Raw genomic sequence first — 27,235 nt, forward strand, 5'->3', positions numbered from 1 at the left:
GTGCGTGCGTGCGTGCGTGTCCGTCCATACGTGGCATGGGTGTGCAGTAAATGCAATCGTTTTCACACACAGATGTGTATTAGAATGTATGTGATCGCCACGGTGTCTGTGTGTGTTGTTGGTGTGTGTGTTCACGCACGTGTGTTTACGAGCAGCTAGCCTATGCTCATTGGCAAACAGCATCTGACCCCTAAAGCAAGTGTCTTAATTACACTGCTGCATTTTAGCTGTTGGCAGATTTGATCTGAAATGGGGATTTTAACCGCGGGCGGTATCAGTGTTATGGTAATTCACGTCTGGAGTAGGCAATGGGGAAATGCATAATAACTACAGTCAATGTTCATTGTTCCAGCTATCTGGCTTTTCTTCAGTCTTTAGGGTCCCTTCTGTTGATTGGGGATTCAGCCACTGACTGCTTGGATTGTTCGCATGTGTGTGTGTGTGTCTGTGTGTGTGTCTAACTCTGTCTGGGCGTAACTCTGTGTGTCTCTCTCTTTCTGTGTGTGTCTACTCTGCGTTATTGCAGTCATTCTCTGAGAGCACAGTGGAACAGTAGATAATCACTCGAAAACCAGGGCAAAAGGCTAACCTCCCATTTCCAGTTGCAGTGCTTTATTTAGCCAACCACTCGACAGTGATCCATTGTGACGTCCATATATGGCTGTGTTAGGGCATAATGCATCCACAGTAGAGGAGAGATTGACTGCATCGCTACTTGTCTTTGTGAGAGGTGTTGATGTGTTGAAAGCACTGAACTGTCTGTTCAAACAGCTGACYCACATCTCAGACACCCATACATACCCCAKAAGACATGCCACCASMGGTCTCTTCACAGTCCACAAGTCCAGAATAGACCCTGGGAAACACACAGTACTACATAGAGCCATGACTACACGAAACTCTCTTCCACATCAAGTAACTCAAACGAGCAGTAAAATCTGATAAAAAAAACAAGTGATAAAGCAACACCTCACATCTTCAATGTAGACTGTGAAGAGACACACACATACACACACACCCCCCAAAAAAACACTCGGCAGCAGCTAATGGGGATCCTAATAAATACTAAATACTAAGCATCGTCCGTCGCTTTCCTCTGAGGTACAATAGAGTGGAGTTGACTCGAGCTCTACATGCACAGTGTAAAATCTATACATAAGCCGCAAGACAAGCCACCAGGGGTCTCTTCCCAGTCCAGAACAGACTCTGGGAAACACACAGTACTACATAGAGCCATGACTACATGGAACTCACAGTGCTAAACCTGTGTCAAGAAACCAGATCTGGCAACAAAACCAAACTTAACAGGTCCTCTATTACTGGAAGGAATTGGTGTACATCGTTAACACCGTGTGGCTCAGTTGGTAGAGCATGGCGCTTGCAACGCCAGGGTTGTGGGTTCATTCCCCACGGGGGGACCAGGATGAATATGTATGAACTTTCCAATTTGTAAGTCGCTCTGGATAAGAGCSTCTGCTAAATGACTTAAATGTAAATGTTAATGCATAATGTGGTGCTTATACGGCATTGTGAGACTTGTCACAAGCATGTATTACCTCTTATAATGTCTTATTATCATCTCARAATGATCCRGACGAGCTAAATACCAGCCATTTGGGTCAGTTGAAAATGTCCTACATAGAGACCTTTTTATAAACTTAAGCCTTACAATGAGACATCATAAAGACTCATATGTGCTTAGAACAGGTAATAAACCATTGTACCTGTTGAGCAATTATGCCCTAACTGTTCTGCGTACTCTCTACTCTGTATCAAGAGCTGTATCATGTATTCTGATAACAAATGGCCGTAGTCCACTATCTGATTCACCGTAGCTCCTCTGTGTCAGCCTCCACTGTCTGGCCAGTATACAAGTGTTGTGACACAGCTGCTATTTTTTACTGCCCAGACTCTGTGTATCTTTATGGGCAGTTCATTTGATAGCCTCTTGCCTTAATGGGTCTCAATTACGGTGTTTTGTCGTAACGTCGTTGTATTATCCATAGCCGATCATTGTTTTTTGATTATGGATTCAATTTAGGCCTCTAGTGTGTGTAGTTATGATGGATTACTACTGTGAGAAAAATGACTGCAGTGGTGTCACCTAAGTGGAGGTGCTACACTTTGGTGGATGAGATGACACACACACACACACACACACACACACACACACACACCACACACAACACACAACACACCACACCACAACACACAACACAACACACACACACACACACACACACACACACAACATAAAGCTGGTCCCCAGTGCTGTAATGATTTTGACAGAAAGATACTGATCATCAGTATAATGAAGCCTCTGTGTTTTGACTGAAGCCAACAGAGACAGATTGCCTCGTCAACAGAGTATCATCAGAGCTGTGGGAATTTGTCCTCATTAATCTCCAATAATCTCCCTRTGAAACACTGGGRMTGCGTGCCAAATGGCACCCTATTCCCTACATAGTGCACTACTTTTGACCGTTGTCAAAAGTAGTGCACTAAATAGGGAAAGGGGTGCCATTTGGGACACAGCCCCGTTGTCTGAGTCATACTTGTTCTTTTCTGTTTGGTCCCTTTGAAAAACAAGTCTTTTACTGATCCAACTGGAGCTTGGCTGTGGATGAATACACTTTGCTGGGCAACGAGTGTGTGTGCGTTTGCGCGCGCTTGAAGACGAGGAAGCATTTAGACCGTGTGGGGTTTTGATGCTCTAAATTCCAGTATAGTTTTATTTTACATAACAAAGATTATGTAATGGTGTGTGTGTGTGTGTTTAATTAATTGACCTGCTAGTTTTGTGTTTTACTGTAAACTCACGCCTCTAATTTTCTCCCCTGAGATCTCTGTACAGAGGCTGCCAGCTCTCTCCGTGCTCTGCCCCATGGCCTGTGAACTCGCATTACATCATGCTCTTGATCTCTCAGCAGTGGTACTTGATTAAGATAACAGAACTGTCAAAAGAACATGAATAATACTGTATATGTATCAATAGCCATAAAAGTGAAAATCCTGGTCGAATTGAACTGAGCTAGTGCTCTCATGTTCTTGATCTTTCAYCTGAGGAAATACACTGAACAAAAATATCAATMCAACATGTAAAGTGTTGGTCTCATGTTTCATGAGCTGAAATAAAATATTCCCAGAAATGTTCCATACGCACAAAAAGCTTATTTCTCTCAAAATGTGTGCACACATTTGTTTACATCCCTGTTAGTGAGCATTTGTCCTTTGCGAAGATAATTGCCTTGATAATCCATCCACTTGACAGGTGTGGCATATCAAGAAGCTGATTAAACAGCATGGTCATTACACAGGTGCACCTTGTGCTGGGGGGACAWTAAAAGGCCACTCTAAAATGTTCCSTTTTGTGTCACACAACACAATGCCACAGATGTCTCAAGTTTTGAGGGAGCGTGCAATTGGAATGCTGACTGTAGGAATGTCCACCAGAGCTGTTGCCAGAAAATTTTATGTTTATTTCTCTACCATAAGCCGCTTCCAACGTCGTTTTAGAGAATGTGGCATTATGTCCAACCAGCCTCACAACCGCAGACAACGTGTAACCACGCCAGCCCAGGACCTCCACATCCGGGTTCTTCACCTGCAGGATCATCTGAGACCAGCCACCAGGACAGCTGATGAAACTGTGGGTTTGCACAACTGAAGCTCATCTGCGTGCTCGTCGTCTTTACCAGGGTCTTGACCTGACTGCATTTCGGCGCCTTAACCGACTTCAGTGGGCAAATGCTCACCTTCAAWGGCCACTGGCACACTGTAAATGTGCTCTTCACAGATGAATCCCGGTTTCAATTGTACGGGGCAGATGGCAGACAACGTTGTGTGGGCGAGCGGTTTGCTGATGTCAACGTTGTGAACAGAGTGCCCCATGGTGGCGCTGGGGTTATGGTATAGGCATGCATAAGCTACGGACAACGAACYCAATTGCATTTTATTGCTGGAAGTTTGATTGCACAGAGATACCGTGATGAGATCCTGAGGACCATTGTCGTGCCATTCAACTGCCSCCATCACCTCATGTTTCAGCATGATAATGCACGGCCTCATGTTGCAAGGATCTGTACACAATTTCTGGAAGCTGAAAATGAACTGCATACTCACCAGACATGTCACCCATTGAGCATATTTGCTATGCTCTGGATCGACGTMTACGACAGCGTGTTCCAGTTCCCGCCAATATCCAGCAACTTAGCACAGCCGTTGAAGAGGAGTGGGACAACATTCCCCAGGCCACAATCAACAGCCTGATCAACTCTATGTCAAATCAAATCAKATTTTATGAAGGAGAAGTGTGGCGCTGCATGAGGCAAATGGTGTTCACACCTGATACTGACTGGTTTTCTGATCCAGGACACTACCTTTCTTTTAAAGTATCTGTGACCAACAGATGCATATCTGTATTTCCAGTCATGTGAAATCCATAGATTAGGGCCTAATTTATTTATTTAAATTGACTGATTTCCTTATATGAACTGTAACTCYGTACAATCTTTGAAATGGTTGCATGTTGCGTTGATATTTTTGTTCAGTGTAGATAAATCATATAACATGGCACTATGAAAAAATAGCTTTTTCAATGGTATATCCTTGGACTGCTTCTGAGAGAATTCTCCGTTTTCAGTCCATTGGGCAATGACTACTATAGTGTTGGGTATGACAGCAGCTGAAAATGTGTCTCCCTGGATAGTGTGTAGATTGGATCACGGTTCAGTGGAATTGGATGTGWGGCTGACCAGACCAGATAAGGTTTCAGCTGTTAGGCTGTGTATGGTACTCCCTATCTCCCCTAAATGTTCACTCGGATAGCGTGACACGTTTCCTAATGGCTACAGATGCAGGTGACAGAGAGTAGTGGCAGCTTGTGTATCCTTTTAGTTGGGAGGCACCTAGTGCAGTGCTGCAAGTCAAATATTAATTTGGTCCTTCAGGTTACAAGACTTCCATTCATTTAAAGGGATAGTTCACCCAAATTACAATGTCAGTTAAAGAGTTTGTTCCCACTTGAAAGTAGTCTATGGGGTTAGCCACGGTTCAGATGGTTTCTTTAACACTCAATTACATGATTAGATGTTACTTAGAGGGTAATGAATGGCCATTTGGAACACACTAGTGTTGCCTCTCGTTCCATTCGTTTTTTGGTCAATAATGCAAAAGTAGCAATTGGTGTCAATGGGTAGCCCAAAACATTTCCACTATGGATTACAGTCACCCATGAGAGGATAGTACAAAACAGGTTGGCCTAGCTTACTTTGACCAACAACCAGAAATATATGATTTTCTGGTTCATTTAAGAAATCTAAAGTTCGATATGTGTTWTTGGTTGTTGCGTCAATTAGACCATACCAATTTCAAGCTTATCTTTATAAGAAATAAAAAGTTGTWTCAGAATATTTAGGCTACTTAGCTGGCTAACTCCTTGATCTTGCTTTGTACCGTATTATACCCCTCTGGCCCCTAGACTACTTTCAGGGTAAGGAACCATCGTATGTGTGGTAAGCAACCATCTTATGTTGCAATTGGGGTGAGCTATCTCTTTAACATGCGAAATATTGATTCATTATCGAGAAATGACTACAGAAGTCTACTTTATTGGCTTCTGTGTGAACTTTGCAGAGATTCACACACATACAGTATTACAGAGAAATTAATCCTCTTAACACATTTTCATACCCCCAAAACCACATCCCACCCAACAGGCTTAGATGTGTTGAGGAATCATTTTATTTTCCTTCTCACTTTTTAATGAAAGCGGGATTTGGAGGCAGCAGAGGAAAACAGTGTCACCGCATGACCCTTCCTAGAGATTTTGAAAACAGCAGTGAAGGAGAATTGAAGCAACTCCCCGCCACCTAATACCAGACTCTCCGCGACGACCCCCCCCCCCCTGCTATTTCAAACAAAAGATTATTTCAGGAGAACATAATGCGGCTTGAATTTAGACTCTCTGGCAGTTGTAGTTTCACTGGATGGCATTTCATCAATGTTGCACTGGTGTTATGCTGCCGTTTCAGAGCTGTAGATGGTTGTAGAGTGTTAGATGTTGACACACCGAACTGCTATGACTAACCTAACTGATSTGCTGCACCATCTTATCTGGCTCCAGGCTGCTGACTGCTCTACATTGGTCTGCTAAATCAATCATTCATTTCATCCATGTATTTCTTGTTGCCAGTACATACTCTTACTTATCTCCTCTCGCCAATATGACTAGTCTGTCTTAACTGATGTTAGCCTATAGAGTCTAATGTTTCTTCTCTGGCTGCTGGTGGCTCTATATTGGTAAGTTAAATCAATCATTCCATCCATCTTTGTGTTCCTGTACTCTACAGTGCAACCTCTCGTTTGCTCTCTCATCGCTCCATTCTCGCAGAGCTTCCAGAGATGTGACTTGATCTTCTMTCTAATGGTGTGCGGTTGTGAAGCTTAGACTGTCGGCGTATTGTATAGCGTGATACTAGACACACAGAGTAAACACAGGGTAAGGTAGCAGCAAAGAAAGCRGCAGTGGAGTGGGTTTTAACGGTGCTAAGGGGCAGGGTTGTGAAACTACCGGAACTGTACTGAAGTGTGGGTGTGCCTGTGTGTCTGGGCAATATTCCGTATATCCAGGTATTTCGAAATACTGACGGTAGGATTTTTAATACAGAGAAGAAGAAAAATATAATAATAGAAATAGCGCCCCTTGTGTGCACTTCCGGTAATACTGTATACCCCGGTATGGTACAGAAACGGTATGACGGCATGAAAATCTTGATACCGCCCAACCTCAGTTTGTGTGTGTGAACGAGAGCAGTTGTTATGTGCGTGTGTGTACTGTGTATTTCTTGTGTGTTTTATGTATTTGATGTGTTTTTTGTGTGTGTGGGTGTCKGTGGAGGAGGAGATCAGGGTAGCCTAAGTTCACCATAAATAGAAAATGTGCAGTGAAACCTGAAAGGAGCTCAATAAATGAAAGGCTACTTCCAAATGTCAATGTGGCTCAGAGGGAGCATTGTGCTTTTTTTCCCACTCACATATCCTCTGATCATATCTGTCCAGTGAGCTACAGTATGACCACATTCTGATCAAATGGCCAAATGGCACCTGATTCCCTATATAGGGCACTACTTTTGACCAGGGCCCTCTGGTCAAAAGTAGTGCCCTACATAGGGAATAGGGTGCCATTTGGAACARACCCCTGATCTCTGTAGGCCATGCTCTACTGAGGAGGAATCACATGGGGTTAAAGCTCAGGGTCTTAAATCAGGCTTAGCAGCTGAACTTATAGGGGATAATTATAGGCCATGAATGGTTCTTACCGAGGACCAGGAGTATTTCCTGATGACATGACTGGAATTTGATCACCGATGATCTCATAAACAAGGGTTCAAAGTTTTGCTTAGTTGGGTCACTTGGTCTTGAAAAAATCCTGGCCCTAGCATGGTATGACATTGTATCCAGTTTACTGATGTCTCTCTGGGATAGAAGTGCTGATGCCCCTATTCAGCTATTCAGTAGGCCAATGGCGTGTTATCATTGTGAGAATCGTATTGAATCTTGGTTTAAACGGGTACGCATGCTCCAGGACCCCAGCTAACGAGAATGCTCAAATGCACAGCAGTAGCAGCGGAGAAGATAATGTCACCCGAGTCCCTGGCTGTGTTTACACAGGTAGCTCAATTTTCCCAATTATTGGCAATAGATTGAGTTTGAGTTTATTTTATTTTTACAGGGACAGTGCACATTAATCAACGTTTCAATAAAAGTGCCGGTTTTAGCCAGCCGGCTAATTTTCAACCYCAGTCCCTGGGCAYGTTATTAAAAACAATTACAATATAAACAATCATTGAGCAGTGAGCATACACAGAGCAACATAGGACAYGCAAGACATAGCATACAGACAGAGCAACATAGAACAAAAAGCYGCAAGACAAGAATTGATCAACAGATCTGATCTGACTGGTCAAAAGACCGTTAGTGGCAAAATATCAAAATTGAGCTGCCTGTGTAAACACAGCCACTGTGCCTCTTCGCCACAGTTTTCTGTGTCCAGGTCAATAAGTGATCTACTACCACTGAGRAACTGTCTGTCTGTCTCCACTTTCTCCCCTAATTGAACGAGTAAAACCAATACAATAGGAATTGATCAACATGGAATTTTTGTCACKGTTGGTTCAATTGGCTGAATAATTACCCTTTTCGATTGCAGTTCAATTGGAACTACTGGCTATTGGGAATAGTATTGGGTGAAATCCAATTGTTTACCATTCAGTGAAATCAATTAAATGTATTTATTWACCAGTTTTAGCCTACATCAGTGGTTGTCACAAAGTGTGCCAAAAAGTAAACAATCCATTTCCGCAACTAGGGCTACTGTACAGCGATTGYGATTCAAGCAAAACATATTTTATGGATGGGAGTAGGTTAGTCTCAAATGCCACAAGATGTCAATCTTTCGTGTGCATTGCACGACATTTGAAMTCTCCCCTTGGCCTGATTTGTAACTCTTTCTACTCTTAAGAAATTCAGCAAATAAAAACAAATCACAGTTTTTTTTCCCAAAATACCTGAATTTCCCCAAAAACAGGGAKTTTTGGGAAAGTTTACTGGTCAAACTGGCGGGCGAGGTTTTCTTCTTCACTGTTAAACCAATCCAGTAAATGTGGAGGAGGAGTTAAGATGGAGTGTCACCTTGCAGTGGTGTAAAGTACTTAAGTAGTACTTTCAAGTATTTTTACTTAAGTAGCTTTTTGGGGTATCTGTACTTTACTATTGTAACGATTGTTGTCGGGAGAAGGAGAAGAGGACCAAAGTGCAGCATGGTACCTTATCCATAATACTTTTAATAAAGATGAACACGCGAACAAAAACAACAAAACGACAAACGAACAGTTCTGCAAGGTGCCACAAAACACTGAACAGAAAATAACCACCCACAACTCAAAGTGGGAAAACAGGCTACCTAAGTATGGTTCTCAATCAGAGACAACGATTGACAGCTGCCTCTGATTGGGAACCATACCAGGCCAAACACAATAGAAATAGAAAACATAGACATACAAACATAGAATGCCCACCCACATCACACCCTGACCAAACAAAAAATAGAAACATACAAAGCAATCTATGGTCAGGCGTGACAACTATTTATATTTTTGACGGCTTTTACTTTTACTTCACTAGATTGCTAAGAAAATTATGTACTTTTTATTCCATACATTTCCCCTGAAACGCAAAAGTACTCGTTACATTTTGAATACTTAGCAGGACAAGAAAAATGGTCTAATTCCACACACTTATCAGGAGAACATCCCTGGTCATCCCTACTGCCTCTGATCTGACGGACTCACTAAACACAAATGATTTGTTTGTGTTGGAGAGTTCCCCTGGCTATCCGTAAATTTAATAGCGTCTGGTTTGCTTTAAATAAGGAATTTGAAATGATTAGTACTTTTACTTTTGATACTTAAATGCATTTGAGCAATTACATTACATTTTTGATARWRAWMTATATTTAAAACCAAATATTTTTYGACTTTTACTGAAGTAGTATTTTACTGGGTGACCTTCACTTACTTGAGTCATTTTCTATTAAGGTATCTATCTATACTTTTACTCAYGTTTGAAKATCGGTACTTTTTCCACCACTGACGCCTTGTTATTATTCTGGATGGAAACCGCTTCAGAGAGCAAGCTAGCAAACGTGCCATTGCTCATCCGCTATATGTTTCACCGGGGACTGTAAACAGCGAGGCGCACGTCCAAAAGCGGAAGTCGCGTCACACTGCTCTCCGATTTTTGACAATGCCGCTGAGGGCGCCTAACAGGAGCCATTATGTTTCCTGCTCAGACAACACTTCCCCAATTCACTCTAGGCTAATGAGGCCATTTCTCTTCTGTTGCTCAAGAGAATGTGCTTATTGATGCATTACCTATGAAAGGGATAGTTCAATCAAATTACAAAAATGTCATTGTATGACAAGGTATGAAAGCAATGCATGCTTTGGTTAAGTTYGCCTGGCACTGTTTCCACATGATAACGTTTTTATAATTTGTGGCACAAATCCCATTCAAGGGGGACCAATATAAATCCCATGACTTGAATGGGATTTGTGCCACAAATTGTTAAATGTTAGCATGTGGAATCAGTGCCAGGGAAACTAAACCAAAGCATAGATTTCTGTCATACCTTGTCCATAGACTGCTTACACGAGAAGGAAACCAATGGGGAGAGGAGGGTGTTGCTGTGTGTGTGTGTGTGTTTGTTTTAGTGTGTGTGTGTCTCTGTGATGAATGCAACTAGCCTCCTGCCTTGTGCYCGCTGTTGCGCGTATAACGTGAAGAAATAATAGTTTCTCAGCGTTTTAAGCTAAACGTTCTGATCTGTAGCCTTGGCCTACTTATTTTATGAATTTGGGATKTATCCTCTCACAGCTGTCCCAGAGTCTGTTTTGAATTGGTCAGCTTTCTCGACAAGCTGACCAATAGAATAGGTCAACTTTTCCACCATGGGGGACAGTAGATTGACATAGGCTAGTGATTTTTCTGTTTGTTACTCGTCTTATTGGCTGAGGACAGTTATGCTAACATCTTCAAAGTGCACGTCAGAATTRGGTGAGAAGGACCGCACGTCGTTGCATCCTCCACTTGCATTCTATTTGTATATGAATGGCCATACTATAAATGTGATTTCTGTCATTCTGAGCACCGTGGGTGGACACCCTAATCAGGTTACGCACCCACTGTATATGGGTCTGGTAAATTTCTCAAATGTCCGGGAAATTAAAATGTTTGCAGGTCAAAAATCCGGTGCCATCATTTTCCTGACAAAAACCCTGGTGGGTGTGTGGGTGCATAGGTACTTAATTGGTTGCTCTCACTGGTGTAGTCATGGCCCTGCCTGATGCTAGGTAGGCCCTGCATCTCTGTTGCTAGGTAGAAACTGAATTGMTTCCTCTCACTGGTGTAGTCATGGCCCTGCCTGATGCTAGAACCTTCGTGGGCGTTGAAGTGTATGTGTGTGAGATAGGACTGTAGTAGGAGGGTCTTTGGGGTGGGCCCCTCTGGCCCCCCTCCCAGAGGTTTATTSTCACTTAATCTGTTGACTTGACCTCCAGCCGAATTCCTCGCTCCTCCCTGGTTCCGCAGCTGGCCTGCCTTATCAGAGACTAACTGTTGCCCTTTGCCTCCTTCAATGACTTTCCATACACATCCCTTATTCACCCTTCATTGACACAGATCATACATGTAACGTAGCCAATAAGTTATTATATAGTGACAGGAATAAATATATTTCAAGTTAGAACCCAACACTAGATTAACCTTCTCGATTCTCATCTCCTTTTGGAATTTCATTCATCATTCATTTCTCTATTGCTCTTGTTCTGTATCACCGTTTCTCCACTCAAATCCACTCATCTCATTTGCCTTTTGTCTTGCTCGCTCTCTTATCTCCTCCTCTCTCTCTCTCTCTCTCTCTCATATGGGCCTAACATTTAAACCTAGCCTAGTTAAAAAGGAGAGAGTCAATCCAAACACATGGCACAAGCTGGCGTTAGTAATTATCAAAGAGTGAACCACTATGGGCTCCATTGACTTTGACTGGGAACGGCCCCAATAGAATTTGACTGGGAAATACCCTCATTGAGTCTGACTGGGAACAACTTCCAGATAGTTTCACTGGAAACGAATAGCCAGGTCGGTCTGCTGTGTCAGACTTGGACCAAGACTTAACTAGCCGTCAAGCCGTCCCATCTTCAGTCATCTGTTCGTTCCACACAACAACAAAAAACACGGTTACGACGGTTATTTTATTTTCATGACGGTCTTRAACCATAATCGTTGGTTCCGATTATACGGTAGTTGTGCCAGCCCTACTTGTGGACTGAGGGAGAAAGGGAGGGAATGGGACAGAGAAGGGGAGGTGGGACAATTGAATACCCTGCAGACAAAGGTCTTTGTCTACGCTTTTAGAGTGTCTCAAAAGATGTTCTACCTCTTTGTTATTCCTACCCAGGTTTCCTGTGTACCACTTTATTGTTATCCTGCTGAGCTTAAACCTATCGTTAGCTCGGGGAGACAACACATTTTCAGCTATTTTTCACGCAACGGTGGTTCCGAACCGTCCAACAGTAAGATATGCACACAGCAGGGCATACATCCTTTCCTTCCTCAGATGAGCAAAAACCGGTTGAGTTTTGCCGTTGAAATGACGTCAACCAATTATTCTCACTGGGTCTATCCCATCTGTTTATTTCAATGTGAAAACCACAGGGTCTTGTTAATATTGTTGTCTCTCTGCATTAGGGAGTACAGACAGACAGACAGACAGACAGACAGACAGACAGACAGACAGACAGACAGACAGACAGACAGACAGACAGACAGACATGAGGGCAGACATACAGAGAGACAGACAGAACAGGAGGTGCAGACAGACAGACAGGAGGTGCAGACAGACAGACAGACAGACGACAGAAGGGCAGACAGACAGACAGGAGGTACAGACAGACAGACAGACAGGTACAGACAGACAGACAGACAAGAGGTGCCAGGACAGGAGGTACAGACAAACAGACCGAGACAGACAGACAGACAGACAGGAGGTGCAGACAGACAGACAGGAGGCAGCAGAACAGACAGGACAGGAGGTACAGACAGACAGAACAGAACAGACAGGAGAGTGCAGACAGACAGACAGGAGGTACAGACAGACAGACAGACAGACAGGAGGTGCAGACAGACAGGAGGTGCAGACAATCCAAAATAACAGGGTCACCTTGTCTCTCTGTACCCACCAGGGCCTCTCTGCTTCATCTTCACAACTGTGAAGAGAAACAGCAACCCCAAAATATAATCCAAACTCATTAAGCCTGGGCTTCCTCTACCTCTTGAAAAGTAGTGGCCAGTGGAACAACACCAGGAAGCTAGACTGAAAGTCTCTTACGGTTTGATTTTATTAGACTAACTGCACTGCCAGTCCCATTGCAGTTGGGGTAATGGCCCAGAGAAATGGAATGGCTCTGACCTCTGTGTTGGCTGTGTTTGCATTTTCGTTGCCATGCGTGTGCCGTCACTACAGGTGGCGAACGCTTTATGGCGGTAACACAGCCGGTCTGCTGGGTCGGCTCATCACCATGGTGATCTGCAGGGCTGGGCTGTACTATGTGWTAATCAGACCTGGTTTCAAGTACCATTTGAAATAATTTCAACTACTAACTTGTGTTCGATTGAGCTTGCCTGTTGCAATGGAACCAATAGAKAAGTCCCCKAAAAAGCATTTGAAAGATTTCAAATAGTATTTGAACCCAGGTCTGGTGGGAGCAACGTCTGTCTGTATGGGTCTTTCTTTCAGTCTTTTCTCCCCACAAACATTTCCATTCAGAAAGAGTAAGACCTTTGCTTTCTATCAGTCCGTGGTTGTCTACAGTCATAGTCTATTTCGATAACCATGTCTGGAACAAAGAAAACTAAGCTTCAGTATAACCCAGAGCACACAGCATTTAGCAATCAGCATCCACTTTTCTTTTGCCGTGTGGAAAGACCTGCAGCTAGGATTAGACTAGATGCTCTCAGAGACCGACAGAGGGTAGGAGAGAATGCGTGATGAGTTAGATAAGAGTTGGGGGGGGGTAATGAACGAATGATCAGTGACTCCGTCTTCCCAACATCCCTCTCTTRTCTCCCTCCCTCTCTCTCTGAGCAGCCAGGAAGACGTGTGCRCCGGCAGAGTTTGCCTGTGCAAACGGCCAGTGTGTACCAGGCCGCTGGCGCTGTGACGGGGAACCAGAGTGTCCCGACGGRTCAGATGAGGCAGACGCCACCTGTAGTAAGTCTGAGCTGACTTGGTCTACTCAACGCTAATGGTTTCCCCCGTTCGCYGTCACCCAACAACACTCACCCAACTCAAACACTCAACGTTTCCCCATTCTGTCATTCCACCACTCCATTCCAAGTGTAKCAAGCTATCCATAGTCACTCAACCAACCACCCTAAACCCAACTCAACCACCCTTACATGATTACCCAACCATCTATACTGAACAAAAATCTAAACGTAACATGTAAAGTATCGGTCCCATGTTTCATGAGCTGAAATAAAAGATTCCAGAAATGTTACATACGCACAAAAAGTATCAAGTTTCAGGTAAGACGCAGATGCAGACAGTGACGAAGTAAAAGTGTATTAATACTACAGGGGCAAGCAAAACGWCAGGTCAAGGGCAGGCAGAGGTCAGTAATCCAGATAGGGTGCAAAAGGTCCAGAACGGCAGGCAGGCTCAGGGTAGGCAGAATGGTCTAGAAAACAGGAACTAGAACAGCCAGGAGCAAGGGGAAAACCYCTGGTAGGTTTCACGAAACAAAACAAACTGGCAACAGACAAACAGAGAACACAGGGYATACACTGGGGATAATGGGGAAGATTGGCAACACCTGGAGGGGGGTAGAGACAAGCACAAAGACAGGTGAAACAGATCAGGGTGAGACAAAAAGCTTGTTTTTCTCAAGTTTTGTGCACAAATTTGTTTACATCCCTGTTAGTGAGCATTTCTCCATTACCGAGATAATCCATCCACCTGACAGGTTTGGCATATCAAGAGGCTGATTTAACATCATGATCATTACACAGGTGCACCTTATGCCAGGGACAATAAAAGGCCACCTTAATTGTGCAGTTTTGTCACACAGCACAATGTCATTGATGTCTTATGTTTTGAGGGTGAATGCAATTGGCATGCTGACTGCAGGAATGTCCACCAGAGCTGTTGCCAGAGAATTGTATGTTTCATTTGTCTACCATGAACCACTACAACGTTGTTTTAGAGAATTTGGCAATACTTCCAAACTGGACTCACAACCGCAGACCATGTGTAACCACGGCAGCCCAGGACCGCCACATCCGCTTCTTCACCTGCGGATCGTCTGAGACCAGCCACCCCGGACAGCTAGGAAACTGTTTTGCACAACCGAAGAATTCTACACAAACTCAGAAACCGTCTCAGCGAAGCTCATTTCGTCGATCTTACTACGGCCTTGACCTGACTGCAGTTCGGCGGTTGTAACCGACTTCAGTGGGCAAATGCTCACCTTCGATGGCCACTGGCACGCTGGAGAAGTGTGCTTTCACGGATTATTCCCGGTTTCCAATGTTACCGCAGATGGCAGACCGCGTGGTATGGTATGGGCATGCATAAGCTACGGACAACGACCCAATTGCATTTTATCGATGGCAATTTGAATGCACAGAGATAAAATTATATGAAATCCTGAGGCCCACTGTCGGTCCATTCATCCTCCACCATCACCTCATGTTCAGCATGATAATGCACGGCCCCATGTCGCAAAGATCTGACACAATTTCTGGAAGCTGAAAATGTCCCAGGTTCTTCAATGCTTGCTATCCAACCGGACATGCAGTTCTTCCATGGCCTGAATATTCACCAGACATGCCACCCAATGAAAATGTTTGGGATGCTATGGATCAACGTGAATGACAGTGTGTTCCAGTTTCCGCCAATATCCAGAAACTTCGCACAGCCATTGAAGAGGACTGGGACAACATTCCACAGGCCACAATCAACAGCCTGATCAATTCTATGCGAAGAAGATGTCAGGCAAATGGTGGTCATGCCAGATACTGACTGGTTTTTGAATCCACGCCCCTACCTTTTTTTAAAGGTGTCTGTGACAAACAGATGCATATCTGTGTTCGCAGTCATGTGAAATACAGTATATAGATTAGGGCCTGATGAATTTATTAAAATTGACTGATTTCCGTAAATGAACTGTAACTCAGTAAAAAAAAAAATGTTTGCATGTTGCGTTTATATTTTTGTTCAGTATATTTACCCATCCAGTGATTCAGAATTTACCCTACCTTCTCTTCCTCTCCACTCTATCCCTCTACCTCACTCTGCTCAGCAAGTGATTGAGCTTAATATTTCTCTGTTCCTTGGAAGCTCGTCAGATTGATGCTCCCCAGAACATTTACAGAGATATTGGTACCTAAGTATCAGTAATCAATAGGTCCAGAGGGAAGATGAGGTCCTAACCAACTAACATTCCAGATCATCATACCTCTGCATTTGAGAGGCTAATAGGCCAGGCCAATTTAATTACAGGTCTATTCTTCACACTCACGCCCCATTTGAATATTATGCAGCTTCTCCCCGCTCCGATGCACCAGCCAGACAGTCAGCATCTAATTTGGCTCTTGAAACCTAGACCCGTCGTTTATAATTTCCCCTGCTACTCCACTCAGGCACCGGTTCAGCCGCCTCTCCCTCACGCATCCAGCCAGGGCCCTTGCCTCGGCTCGCTTCCCCTCGCCCACACACTTRCCCATTACACCAGCGTCTGATGTTGGAGAGAGGCAGAGGTGTAACCTGATTAATGCCAAGCTCTTAGAGTAGGAGGGGTAAAGGGGGAACACTTTCATARTTTCATTTAGGCTGTGTCAGACTGACTGAGACCGTGCTCGTCCGGGAGGAGGAGAAGGGCGGGGGAGACGTGTTTGCGGCTTGTCTGGACTGAGCTGGGCCACAGGTGTGGGAATTGGGAAATGGGAGATCAAAGGGGTTCTGAACTATTCCGTTTCCCCATCGCAGTCGGTTTTCCTCTGAGTCATGGGAAGCAGTGTGGACTTGAGACAAGATCATTATCTTGTCTTTTCAAGCAGATAATTTAGAGGAATGACATTAGGATGTTATTCTACGTTTATCTGATTGACATTTATCCGTCAGCACTTGTTTCTCTTGTACCAACCAGAGTTGTAGACGAGACCGCCTTCAGCGAGTCCAATTCAAGAGGGACCAGAGCTATTCAAGTCTGAGACAAGACGGAMACTGGAGCCGTTCAAGTCCAAGTTGAGACAGAGACCACAGCTATTTCAGTCCGAGTGAAGACCGGAACCAGAGCTATTCCAGTCCGAGTCAAATCTGAGAACTGAGATATTCCAGGGGGAACCAAGGTGGGTTCTACTCCGTGTCAAGACAGAGATCAAAACTATTCGAGTCAGAGTCAAGACTGAGACTACAGGTATTCCAGCTGAGTCAAGACCGAGACCAAGGGGGGGATCAAGACTTAGACCATAGCAACCTGAATACTACAACACTGGTACCATGTTTTCATCTTGTGGTTGGTGAACCATTGGTTGATTGCACAGGCCTACAAAGTTTGTCKTTGTGTAGTAGGTGGTCATTTTTTKTATGTGTATATTATAAATTCATCAAATGCGACTCGTAAAAAGAGTAAGCAATTGGGCTATTAGCCTGTTTATCTGACTCCATAACGATAATTGGCAATATGCAAGAGACTATGGTAGAGTTACAGTAATAGGCAAGGAAGACATGTCTGAGAATGGAATTCTAAATCGAAGTGTATTTTATTACTTTGTAAAACAAATGGATTCACATACAAAGCATAAAGCTTAAGTTACAAGGCATTAACACGCATTACAAGGCATAATTCTAAGTCTGAGAGAGAGCCGAGAGAAACACACAGATAATATGAATTCCTAAATAACACAGTAAATTATTGAATGTAGTTGATAAGAGGAGTCACTTCTGGGGCTGGGCTGCCCTACAATAGGCATGTTATTAAAAAGAATTTGAATGCAGAAAGGGAATTGGAAAAATACAATTTATCTTTGACATTTTTTTTCTCTTAATTTTGTACCGCTTTAGCAGATAGTGGGCCGGTATCTCATGAACAAAGAATGAAGAAAGGAGATACAGATCACGAAAAATCYTATATGTGTTATATTCATGTAGCATTTCAGTCAATGGTAAATTCTTTGGGATTCATGCCCAAAGATTTGGCCAGAAAAATGGGATATGCCTGGGCGTGACCACAAGCTRGAAGTAAACAATCAAACAGTGTCTYTTGGAGACAGACAGGTCGAGTGGAAAATTAGGTGAACCCCTCTCCTCCATAAAGGTAGCCACTCACTTGCCAAACTGGTCAATCTCACCTCTCTTACTTGAGGAAGTGACTCTGTTCACTAAAGCTCTCCTCAGGACGGGTAGATTTCTAGTTTCCTGCTGAACCGCTCTAAGGTGAACCGTGAGGTTAACACTGCCGAACTTAGGACTTAATTTGCTAGGTTATTGTCATTAAATGCGCTGTTGAAAATGTGGTTTTCTGAGACCCTACTCTCATTTGGCTACAGGCTATAACCTAACTGCTGATCAGGGCTTAGGCTACATGACATTTTGATTGTTCAAGTTCACCATCGGCAATAGTTTTAGTTTAAACAATTACTGAATATGGTCATTTTTAGCTATACAGGGGGAAGTTGATCATTTCACAAGAGGACAGCAATCTCTGCTACTGGCACTGCATGGTCAAAGCAGAAGAAAAGTTCACTCGGTATAACTTCCAAAAAGTCTAAACCATTAGATTTTGAGATGGGATGAAATCCAAAGTTGGGCTATATATTCATTGGCTATGTCATAGCACATTTTTAAAGATAAATATTGATACATTACTAGCTCAAACACTTTGAATTTGCAAAAATAACATGAATTAGTGGGTAATGGTTATTTCAGATCAAAAGTGGGGMGACCCAAAGCGAACATTGCCCACCTTATCTGATAGTGGGGTAGTAGATTCCCAGTTTCCCTTATGGCTCAGCTCAGGTGCCTACATACATCATAGACATATACGCTACCGTTTAAARGTTTGGGGTCACTTAGACATTTCCTTGTTTTTGAAAGAAAAGCAAWTTRTTTGTCCATTTAAATAACATCAAATTGGTCAGAAATACAGTYTATTGTTAATGTTGTAAATGACTATTGTAGCTGGAAATGGCTGATTTTTTTATGGAATATCTACATAGGCGTACAGAGGCCCATTATCAGTAACCATCACTCCTGTGTTCCAATGGCCCGTTGTGTTAGCTAATCCAAGTTTATCATTMAAAAAAAWTMATCATTAGAAAACCCTTTTGCAATTATGTTAGCACAGCTGAAAACTGTTGTGATGATTAAAGAAGCAATAAAACTGGCCTTCTTTATACTAGTTGATTATCCGGAGCATCTGCATTTGTGGGTTCGATTACAGGCTCAAAATGGCCAGAAACAAAGAACTTTCTTCTGAAACTCGTCGGTCTATTCTTGTCCTGAGAAATTAAGGCTATTCCATGCGAGAAATTGCCAAGACACTGAAGATCTCGTACAACTCTGTGTACTACTCCATTCACAGAACAGCACAAACTGACCCTAACCAGAATAGAAAGAGGAGTAGGAGGCCCCTGAGCACAGCTGAGCAAGAGGACAAGTACATTAGTGTCTAGTTTGAGAAACAGACGCCTCACAAGTCCTCAACTGGCAGCTTCATTAAATAGTACCCGCAAAACACATCTCAACGTCAACAGTGAAGAGGCGACTCTTCCTAGAGTGTCCGCCCGTCGACTGAGCATTCTGGGGAGAAGGGCCTTGGTCAGGGAGGTGAAAAGGCGACTCCTGGATGCTGGCCTTCTAGGCAGAGTGCAAAGAAAAAGCCATATCTCAGACCGGTCAATAAAAAGAAAAGATTAAAGATGGGGAAAAGAACACAGACACTGGACAGAGGAACTCTGCCTAGAAGGCCAGCATCCAGGAGTCGCCTTTTCACCTCCTGACCAAGGCCTTCTCCCCAAGATTGCTCAGTCGGACGGGCGGACAGCTCTAGGAAGAGTCTTTTTTTTGTTCCGTAAGTAAGATATTTCCGTTTTTTTCCCTTCACATTTGCATACATTTCTTAAAAAACAGTTTTTCGCTTTTTCATTATGGGGTTATTGTGTGTAGATTTATGAAGGGGAAAAACATATTGAATCCATTTTGGAATAAGGCWGTAACGTAACAAAATGTGGGAAAAGTTCAGGGGTCTGAATACTCTCCGAATGCACTGTACGTGCATGCATGTCAAATAATATCTATGCATTGCTAAAAACACTATAATGACCAGAAAGTAATACCACAATTGTAGGACTAAATACAATGCKGCATACAGGTGAATAATGCACACAGCATAGAATGACCACTGATAAGTGTAGGCCAGATCTACAACAATGTAATGAGAAAAATAGTAGCTGGACTAGCAACTTAAACGTGACTGCAATGCAACTAGGGTCTGCGCATGTGCACAAGACCACGACCAGAGTAGAATAGTAACTGTGCCACGAGGAAAGGCACAGGCTAAATTAGGCTACATGCTACTACTAGGGCTGCTACGTACAGTGCATGGTTGCATGAGGCTACAAAAAGGTTGTAAATGTCTATAAACATGACTATGAGCATATACAGACTATGAACAGAATAGTATTACCCCTGAAATTATACGTGAGTTACACCAGGCCTAACGAGCTAGCATTACTAGCTAACATCTTGGCTTAGCTGGCTAGCAGTAGCGTGACGCACATGAACATTACTCTATAAATATTACAAACATGGTAAATATCTGAGCTGCCTTAGCAACACCCAACTAAATATGCAATGACACGTCACTGTACTTATACAAGTCAAATTCAGATAATCTTTAGGTATAGTCCTGGTCCATTCTCTTCTGACCACGATCTCGCTCTAATGGCAAGAGCGGGGTTCAGTGCGGTGCACCGGGAATAGCGGACTGTTATTGGTGGATACAAGTGGGGGGACTTGTAGGGGTGTTGGGCAAGTACAACAAACTACTAGTTCAGGGGTGCTGAAACTGCTTACTAAGGGCTGGCCTTTTCAACACAGTGTGTAGTCCACCTGATGGTGTGCAAATTAGGACTTCCTAATGGCTGCTGTGGTGTCAGGTAGTAGACCATCACAGCTGGCTCTGAGAGCAGCTCCTGCTGTCACAGTCGCATTAAAATGGATGGAGAACGAGCGACTAAATAGTGCCACGAGAGCCAGGAAACCTGTTCATATCACCATAGTGAACGTCTCTTCAWCAAAATAACATTTTTCTTTCATCTCCTTGTTGAACTGATCAACCTGCTGTGTCAGAAGCACATTATTAGCGAACGCTGTGAACTGATTTTGATGGGCATTCAGTAGAACTTTGAGAATTAWTTAATAGCGCCATTTAGCAAGAAACCTTGACCTTCTGACATACTACAAATCGTGTGTTAGTGTGTATTTCTCTTCTGTTGGTGCCAGACAGAGACCTATGTTTGCAGTGATAGTGGAGCCTCTGTTTTACATCTGCTAATGCTAATTAACGTACAGCGCACTCACCTTCCGCACTCACGCTCCAATTACGCTGAAGCTTAATCAGCTATGAGGCATGCTGCGTGTCTTCTCTCTCTCTTTCTATTTCGTTTTCTTTTATCTTTGCCTCATTCACATCCATAGACACACACACACACACACTGAGAGCGATAGAGACAGAGACAGGCCCTAGATCTGTGCCAGCCCAGATCATTGTAGCGCAATGAGTGGGCTCGCAATCACACGCTAAAGTAGCATTACACTGGCACATTAAAGATTTAGGCTGGGGTTTTGGCCAAGTACTGAGAAATGAATGGCTATCTGCGGAGATTCACGTGAAATGCCAGACCTCATTGATTTCCCAGCGAGGTAAGGTTGAATCACGGGGGACCATCAAAACATGTATACTTCCCTTCATGTATACAGTGGTTCCTCCTTTAAAAGTTGCGACTTCAGCAAAGATGGCTGACAAAACATTACAGGGAAGCAAATGTATGTAGTTATAGCGTCATAACGAGTCAAGCAAAACATTTACAATTGAGAGGAATATGTTAATGTAGAGACAAAAGATTGTGCATATTTTTATGTTAGTTTATGAAAATCACTATTTAGCAAGTTTTTTTTCTGCCATATCCCACTTTTTTTTAACCTTTATTTAACTAGGCAAGTCAGTTAAGAACAAATTCATATTTTCAATGACAGCCTAGGAACAGTGCGCTGTACTGRCTTGTTCAGGGGCAGAACGACAGATTTTTACCTTGTCAGCTCAAGGATTTGATCTTGCAACCTTTCGGTTACTAGTCCAACACTCTAACCACTAGGCTATCTGCCGCCAATACCAGGTGTATCAAACTKATTCATTATAGCAAGCAGGGAGCAGGTTTCGAACRCTCAACARTCTAGCCCGAAGTCCAGCACGCAATCGACTGTGCCCAAATGTATTAATTGGGSTTGGGGCCGATTGTGGCTAAAAACACTTTATCAWTTGGAATCTTTAACGTGGAAAAGGGAAAAAGTATTATTATTCGTTTTTCACAAGCGTAGCAGGATGGGCTACTAGCTGAACAATAGACTATTCAACCTTTACTAGTGTAGCAAGATGGGCTATTAGCTGAASAATAGACTATTCAACCTTTACTAGCGTAGCAGGATGGGCTATTAGCTGAACAATAGACTATTCAACCTTTACTAAATAATTGTCTAAAGCTGAGCTAGGTGTGAACCACCCCTCCCCTCCCCTCCCCAACTTGAGCTAGGTATGAACCCCCCCAAACTTGCAACAAATCATTTTCAGGACTATCTAGGAAAAGCAGCAGAGATGCACAATAGGTTTCTAAGAAGAGGCTATTCTCCACAATGTGGATGAAGCTCTAAATTTGGCATTGGGGAAAACACGAGATGAACTGCTACAAAAAAGACCCGCGAAACCTAAAGAACACTCTGTAATGTTCACAGCTACAACTACTTTGAACTCGCGAAAAGTGGGAGATGCGGTCAAGAAACACTGYCATGTTTTAATTACGTGATAAATMGGTCCATGCCAGCTGCCAGCCACAAAAGAAAATCAGCCAGAATGTTTTGGGATTTTCACCCTCCAGACGTTATTTCCTAAAGGTCTTGATGATGAAATGCCTATGTATGTTATGTTGTAAATTTTAACATGAATTATGCCCCTGTTTCAGATTACTCTGACGTTTTTCTTACTCTGTACCCAATGATTTATGAAAACTTGCTTGGTAGGTCGATGTCCTCATTGTGGTTTRACAGACGTGTTTAAGACGTTTTATGTACACACTTTATTTAAATATTTATGAAATGCATATTGTTATATTTGGTAGCACTTATTTGTTTTTCCTTTGCCTCCAACCCCTTTCGATGTGTGGAACGGATGTGGGTGTGGCTAGGTCTACGTAAGGGTGCTAATTTAAGAAACTCACAAAAGCTCTGACGAAGGCCGTGAGGTCGATACATAACGCTAAATAAAGATCAGTGATACGATCAAGACCAGTGTGCGGTTTCCTTCTTCTTTTTCCTCATCTTATCCGGCTGTTGCCATGCACCTGCAAAAAAGATAGCTCAGATGTGCGAGTGTATTTTGAATTTTGCATGCCCTGCATTCTGTAGTACAGACATGGCCTGTTCTCTGTAAGGAATTAGGAACTTTATTTTTTTATCATTATTTTAACAACAAAATGTGTTTATTTGTTTATTAGGCTACTGTGCAGTCTACAATACARACTGTAGTTAACATTATACTTCTGGCCCTTCTTTGGACACTGTGTTAACAACCCTCCAGGCGAGCTTCAATGCCATACAACTCTCCTTCCGTGGCCTCCAATTGCTCTTAAATACAAGTAAAACTAAATGCATGCTCTTCAACCGATCGCTGCCTGCACCTGCCCGCCTGTCCAACATCACTACTCTGGACGGCTCTGACTTAGAATATGTGGACAACTACAAATACCTAGGTGTCTGGTTAGACTGTAAACTCTCCTTCCCAGACTCACATCAAACATCTCCAATCCAAAGTTAAATCCAGAATTGGCTTCCTATTCCGCAACAAAGCATCCTTCACTCATGCTGCCAAACATACCCTTGTAAAACTGACCATCCTACCAATCCTCGACTTCGGGTGATGTCATTTACAAAATAGCCTCCAATACCCTACTCAATAAATTGGATGCAGTCTATCACAATGCCATCCGTTTTGTCACCAAAGCCCCATATACTACCCACCACTGCGACCTATACGCTCTCTGGCTGGCCCTCGCTTCAACTCGTCGCCAAACCCACTGGCTCCAGGTCATCTACAAGACCCTGCTAGGTAAAGTCCCCCCTTATCTCAGCTCGCTGTGACCATAGCAGCACCCACCTGTAGCACGCGCTCCAGCAGGTATATCTCTCTTGGTCACCCCAAAACCAATTCTTCCTTTGGCCGCCTCTCCTTCCAGTTCTCTGCTGCCAATGACTGGAACGAACTACAAAAATCTCTGAAACTGGAAACACTTATCTCCCTCACTAGCTTAAGCACCAGCTGTCAGAGCAGCTCACAAATTACTGCATCTGTACATAGCCCATCTATAATTAGCCCAAACAACTACCTCTTTCCCTACTGTATTTATTATTTATTTATTTTGCTCCTTTGCACCCCATTATTTCTATCTCTACTTTGCACATTCTTCCACTGCAAGTCTACCATTCCAGTGTTTTACTTGCTATATTGTATTTACTTCGCCACCATGGCCTTTTTTTTGCCTTCACCTCCCTTATCTCACCTCACTTGCTCACATGTGATATAGACTTACTTTGGCTACTGTATTATTGACTGTATGTTTGTTTTACTCCATGTGTAACTCTGTGTTGTTGTATGTGTCGAACTGCTTTGCTTTATCTTGGCCAGGTCGCAATTGTAAATGAGAACTTGTTCTCAACTTGCCTACCTGGTTAAATAAAGGTGAAATTAAATAAAAAATWAAATAAAAAAKATGGGAAAGTGCCTAATCCCTTACATAAGGGAGAGCAGGCCATGTCTGTACTACAGAATGCAGGGCACGCAGGAGACCGGTGTTATTTCATAGTTGTGATGTCTTCACTATTATTCTACAATGTAGAAAATAGTAAAAATAAAAATCCTGGAATGAGTAGGTGTGTCCAAACTTTTGACTGGTACTTGTTTAATTAATTTGAATAATACTATGGTGTTTCTATTCCATGAAAAACGAAACCCTCAGGGTGTCCCTTAGGATGGATTGGAAAATATGGCGCTGTACYACATGACGGTTGGGAGTAGGCTACAGGATTGGAGGATTCTAAATTGTTCCAATATTCTGTAAATCAGTGACATTTATTCCCATAGTAATCCATTATGGATCCATAACTAAATCAACATCTGCATTTTGAAAGAGTATTTTTTATCATTATTTTATTAACGAAATGTGTTTATTTGTTTATTAGGCTACTGTGCAGTCTGCAATACATACTGTAGTTAACATGGGACTCTTTCAAAATGCAGATGTTGATTTAGTTATGGATTCATAACAAATTACTATGGGAATAAATATCACTGATTTACAGAAATATAGGAACAAAGTTGTCTAATGAAGGAAAACCATTTAGAATCCTGTAGCCTACTCCCAACAGTCATGTTGTACATCGCCATATTTTCCATTCCATCCTAACGTTTTTCGTTTTTCTCTGAATAGAAACACCATAATATTAATCAAATTAATTAAGCCAAATTTCTTAAAATCAATCTCATATACTATGTTATTACTAAAAAGGTTTTAAATTCTCTGGTAATGCCAATATGGAATACCTTCAAATGCTTCTCAAAGATGCCCTCTGGTGGTCAACAGAAAAAAGCCTGAGAATTAAATGACGTGTCACAGAATGCTGTGGCAGCACGCAAGGTGTGCCTCAGTATCATGCATCTTTTAAAGGAGGAACCACTGTACTTGCAGAAAAAGTCTATCTGATCTGTTCTCTTGTTCACTGTTCCAGGACAAAATAGCAGAAAGACATCAATGCATGACTAAGTGAAAATTCAACTAAGTGGAAGTTAGGATTTTGACGCCAAGTGAAAGGCCATTATGCTGACTTCATGTCAGAAAAATGGCTGACTTGGTTATGTGGAAATCCACTATCTGCAAGTGGTTGAGCCTTGGCTMTTGTTGAAAAGTTTGAATCACTATTGGCTAAAATGGGTAACTTTGGGTTTGTTTCCATTCCCCTTTAAGCCTGGTTCAATTTGGCCAGAAATATTTTGTGAGGGTTTTATACAGTGCACAACGGTACAGATTTTACAACTACAATGTTGTACCTGAGTACTTGCACCTCTTACAGAATATTTGTTCTAATAAATGAACACTGGTACTGCAACATTGAAATAAGTCCTGGCACCTAAAATGAGTGCTGGTGCCTTTTACGTTCTACTTCAAGCACTGACTGTTGGTAATATCCGCCGTTGCTTGATATGACACACACATTTTAGAGTGACAGCTAAAAGAGACAGCTAGAAAAGAGTAGTACTGCACACTCAGTATTAACTAATGTGCAGCTTCCGGAATAAACCTGCAATACCTGAAGACACATCCTTCACACGATACGAATCCTCTCTATCGATCGACATCGGATTTCTTAAACCTCTTGCATTATTTCSTAATTTTGGCCCATTTAAATGACATAACCACAGAGGATTATGGATCGTTCTCTGAGGAGGGGGTTTAATGAAAACAGCCTCATCCAGTCTCTTTGTAGATATTGAGTTTCAACTCCATTGAGATTTTCCACTCTTAGGGGGTATGAGAAAGAAGGCTTTGCCTCATTTTATTGACTTAATAACYGAGAGGATTTTAGTTACGTAAAGATGTGCATTTCAGTCGGGTGGGAGGGTGTTTCCGTGTGTGGCAGTATGTGTGTGTGAAGATTTCTTTCTCGGAATGCACTTTACTGTAGTTAACGTGTTTTCAAGTTTCACACTCTGTGTACTGTAGGTCCATGTATGAGCATTAGCGTTTGCCATTATATTAACACGTGGCTTCTCTTCCCGTGTACTGAGCCTTCACGTGTACTGAGTCATGCCACATACCGCATGATGGCCTGCATTGAACCCAGGTGATACTCATATTGTGATATACAACAATGTGAGCTGGATAGGCTACAGTAGTATGCTAACGCTAGCTATGCTAAGGGACTGTACAATTTTAGACTTCTTATGCAACGATTTTYCCGTCCCAGACAAAATMTCCACATCGTGGGRAAATTGTTAGGTCGTAAACGATTGTCGGACGTCTTGGCTCATTCATTGTGACAGGGTCTAGGTCTGCCAATTAAGTACCACTACGTGCGGTCGTAGTCTCCAACAAAGTTCTGSRAGTGTCCAAAAATGTTTAGCCTTTYTCGTGTAGTGTGGCTGGTGTTATGAGCCGATGCCTAGGAACACGGCCGGCAATAAGTATACACACAATAATATTATTATTGTGAATAGTCAGATTAATCCAATAGTTTGATTTAAACATTTACACACGATTCCCTAATAATGTTGTTTACATGACATCTGAA

At 42.7% G+C, this 27,235-nt stretch overlaps 1 protein-coding gene across 1 annotated transcript in view; it reads left to right on the top strand.

The window, feature by feature from the left end:
* The window catches only part of LOC111957062 (low-density lipoprotein receptor-related protein 8-like), a 181,249-nt gene that overhangs the window by 75,415 nt on the left and 78,599 nt on the right, over positions 1-27,235 (top strand). The window contains 1 exon segment of the mRNA XM_023977787.2: positions 13,706-13,828. Coding sequence (XP_023833555.1) covers positions 13,706-13,828 — 123 coding nt within the window.

Source organism: Salvelinus sp. IW2-2015, linkage group LG32, assembly GCF_002910315.2.
Source record: "Salvelinus sp. IW2-2015 linkage group LG32, ASM291031v2, whole genome shotgun sequence".
Classification (NCBI taxonomy): domain Eukaryota; kingdom Metazoa; phylum Chordata; class Actinopteri; order Salmoniformes; family Salmonidae; genus Salvelinus; species Salvelinus sp. IW2-2015.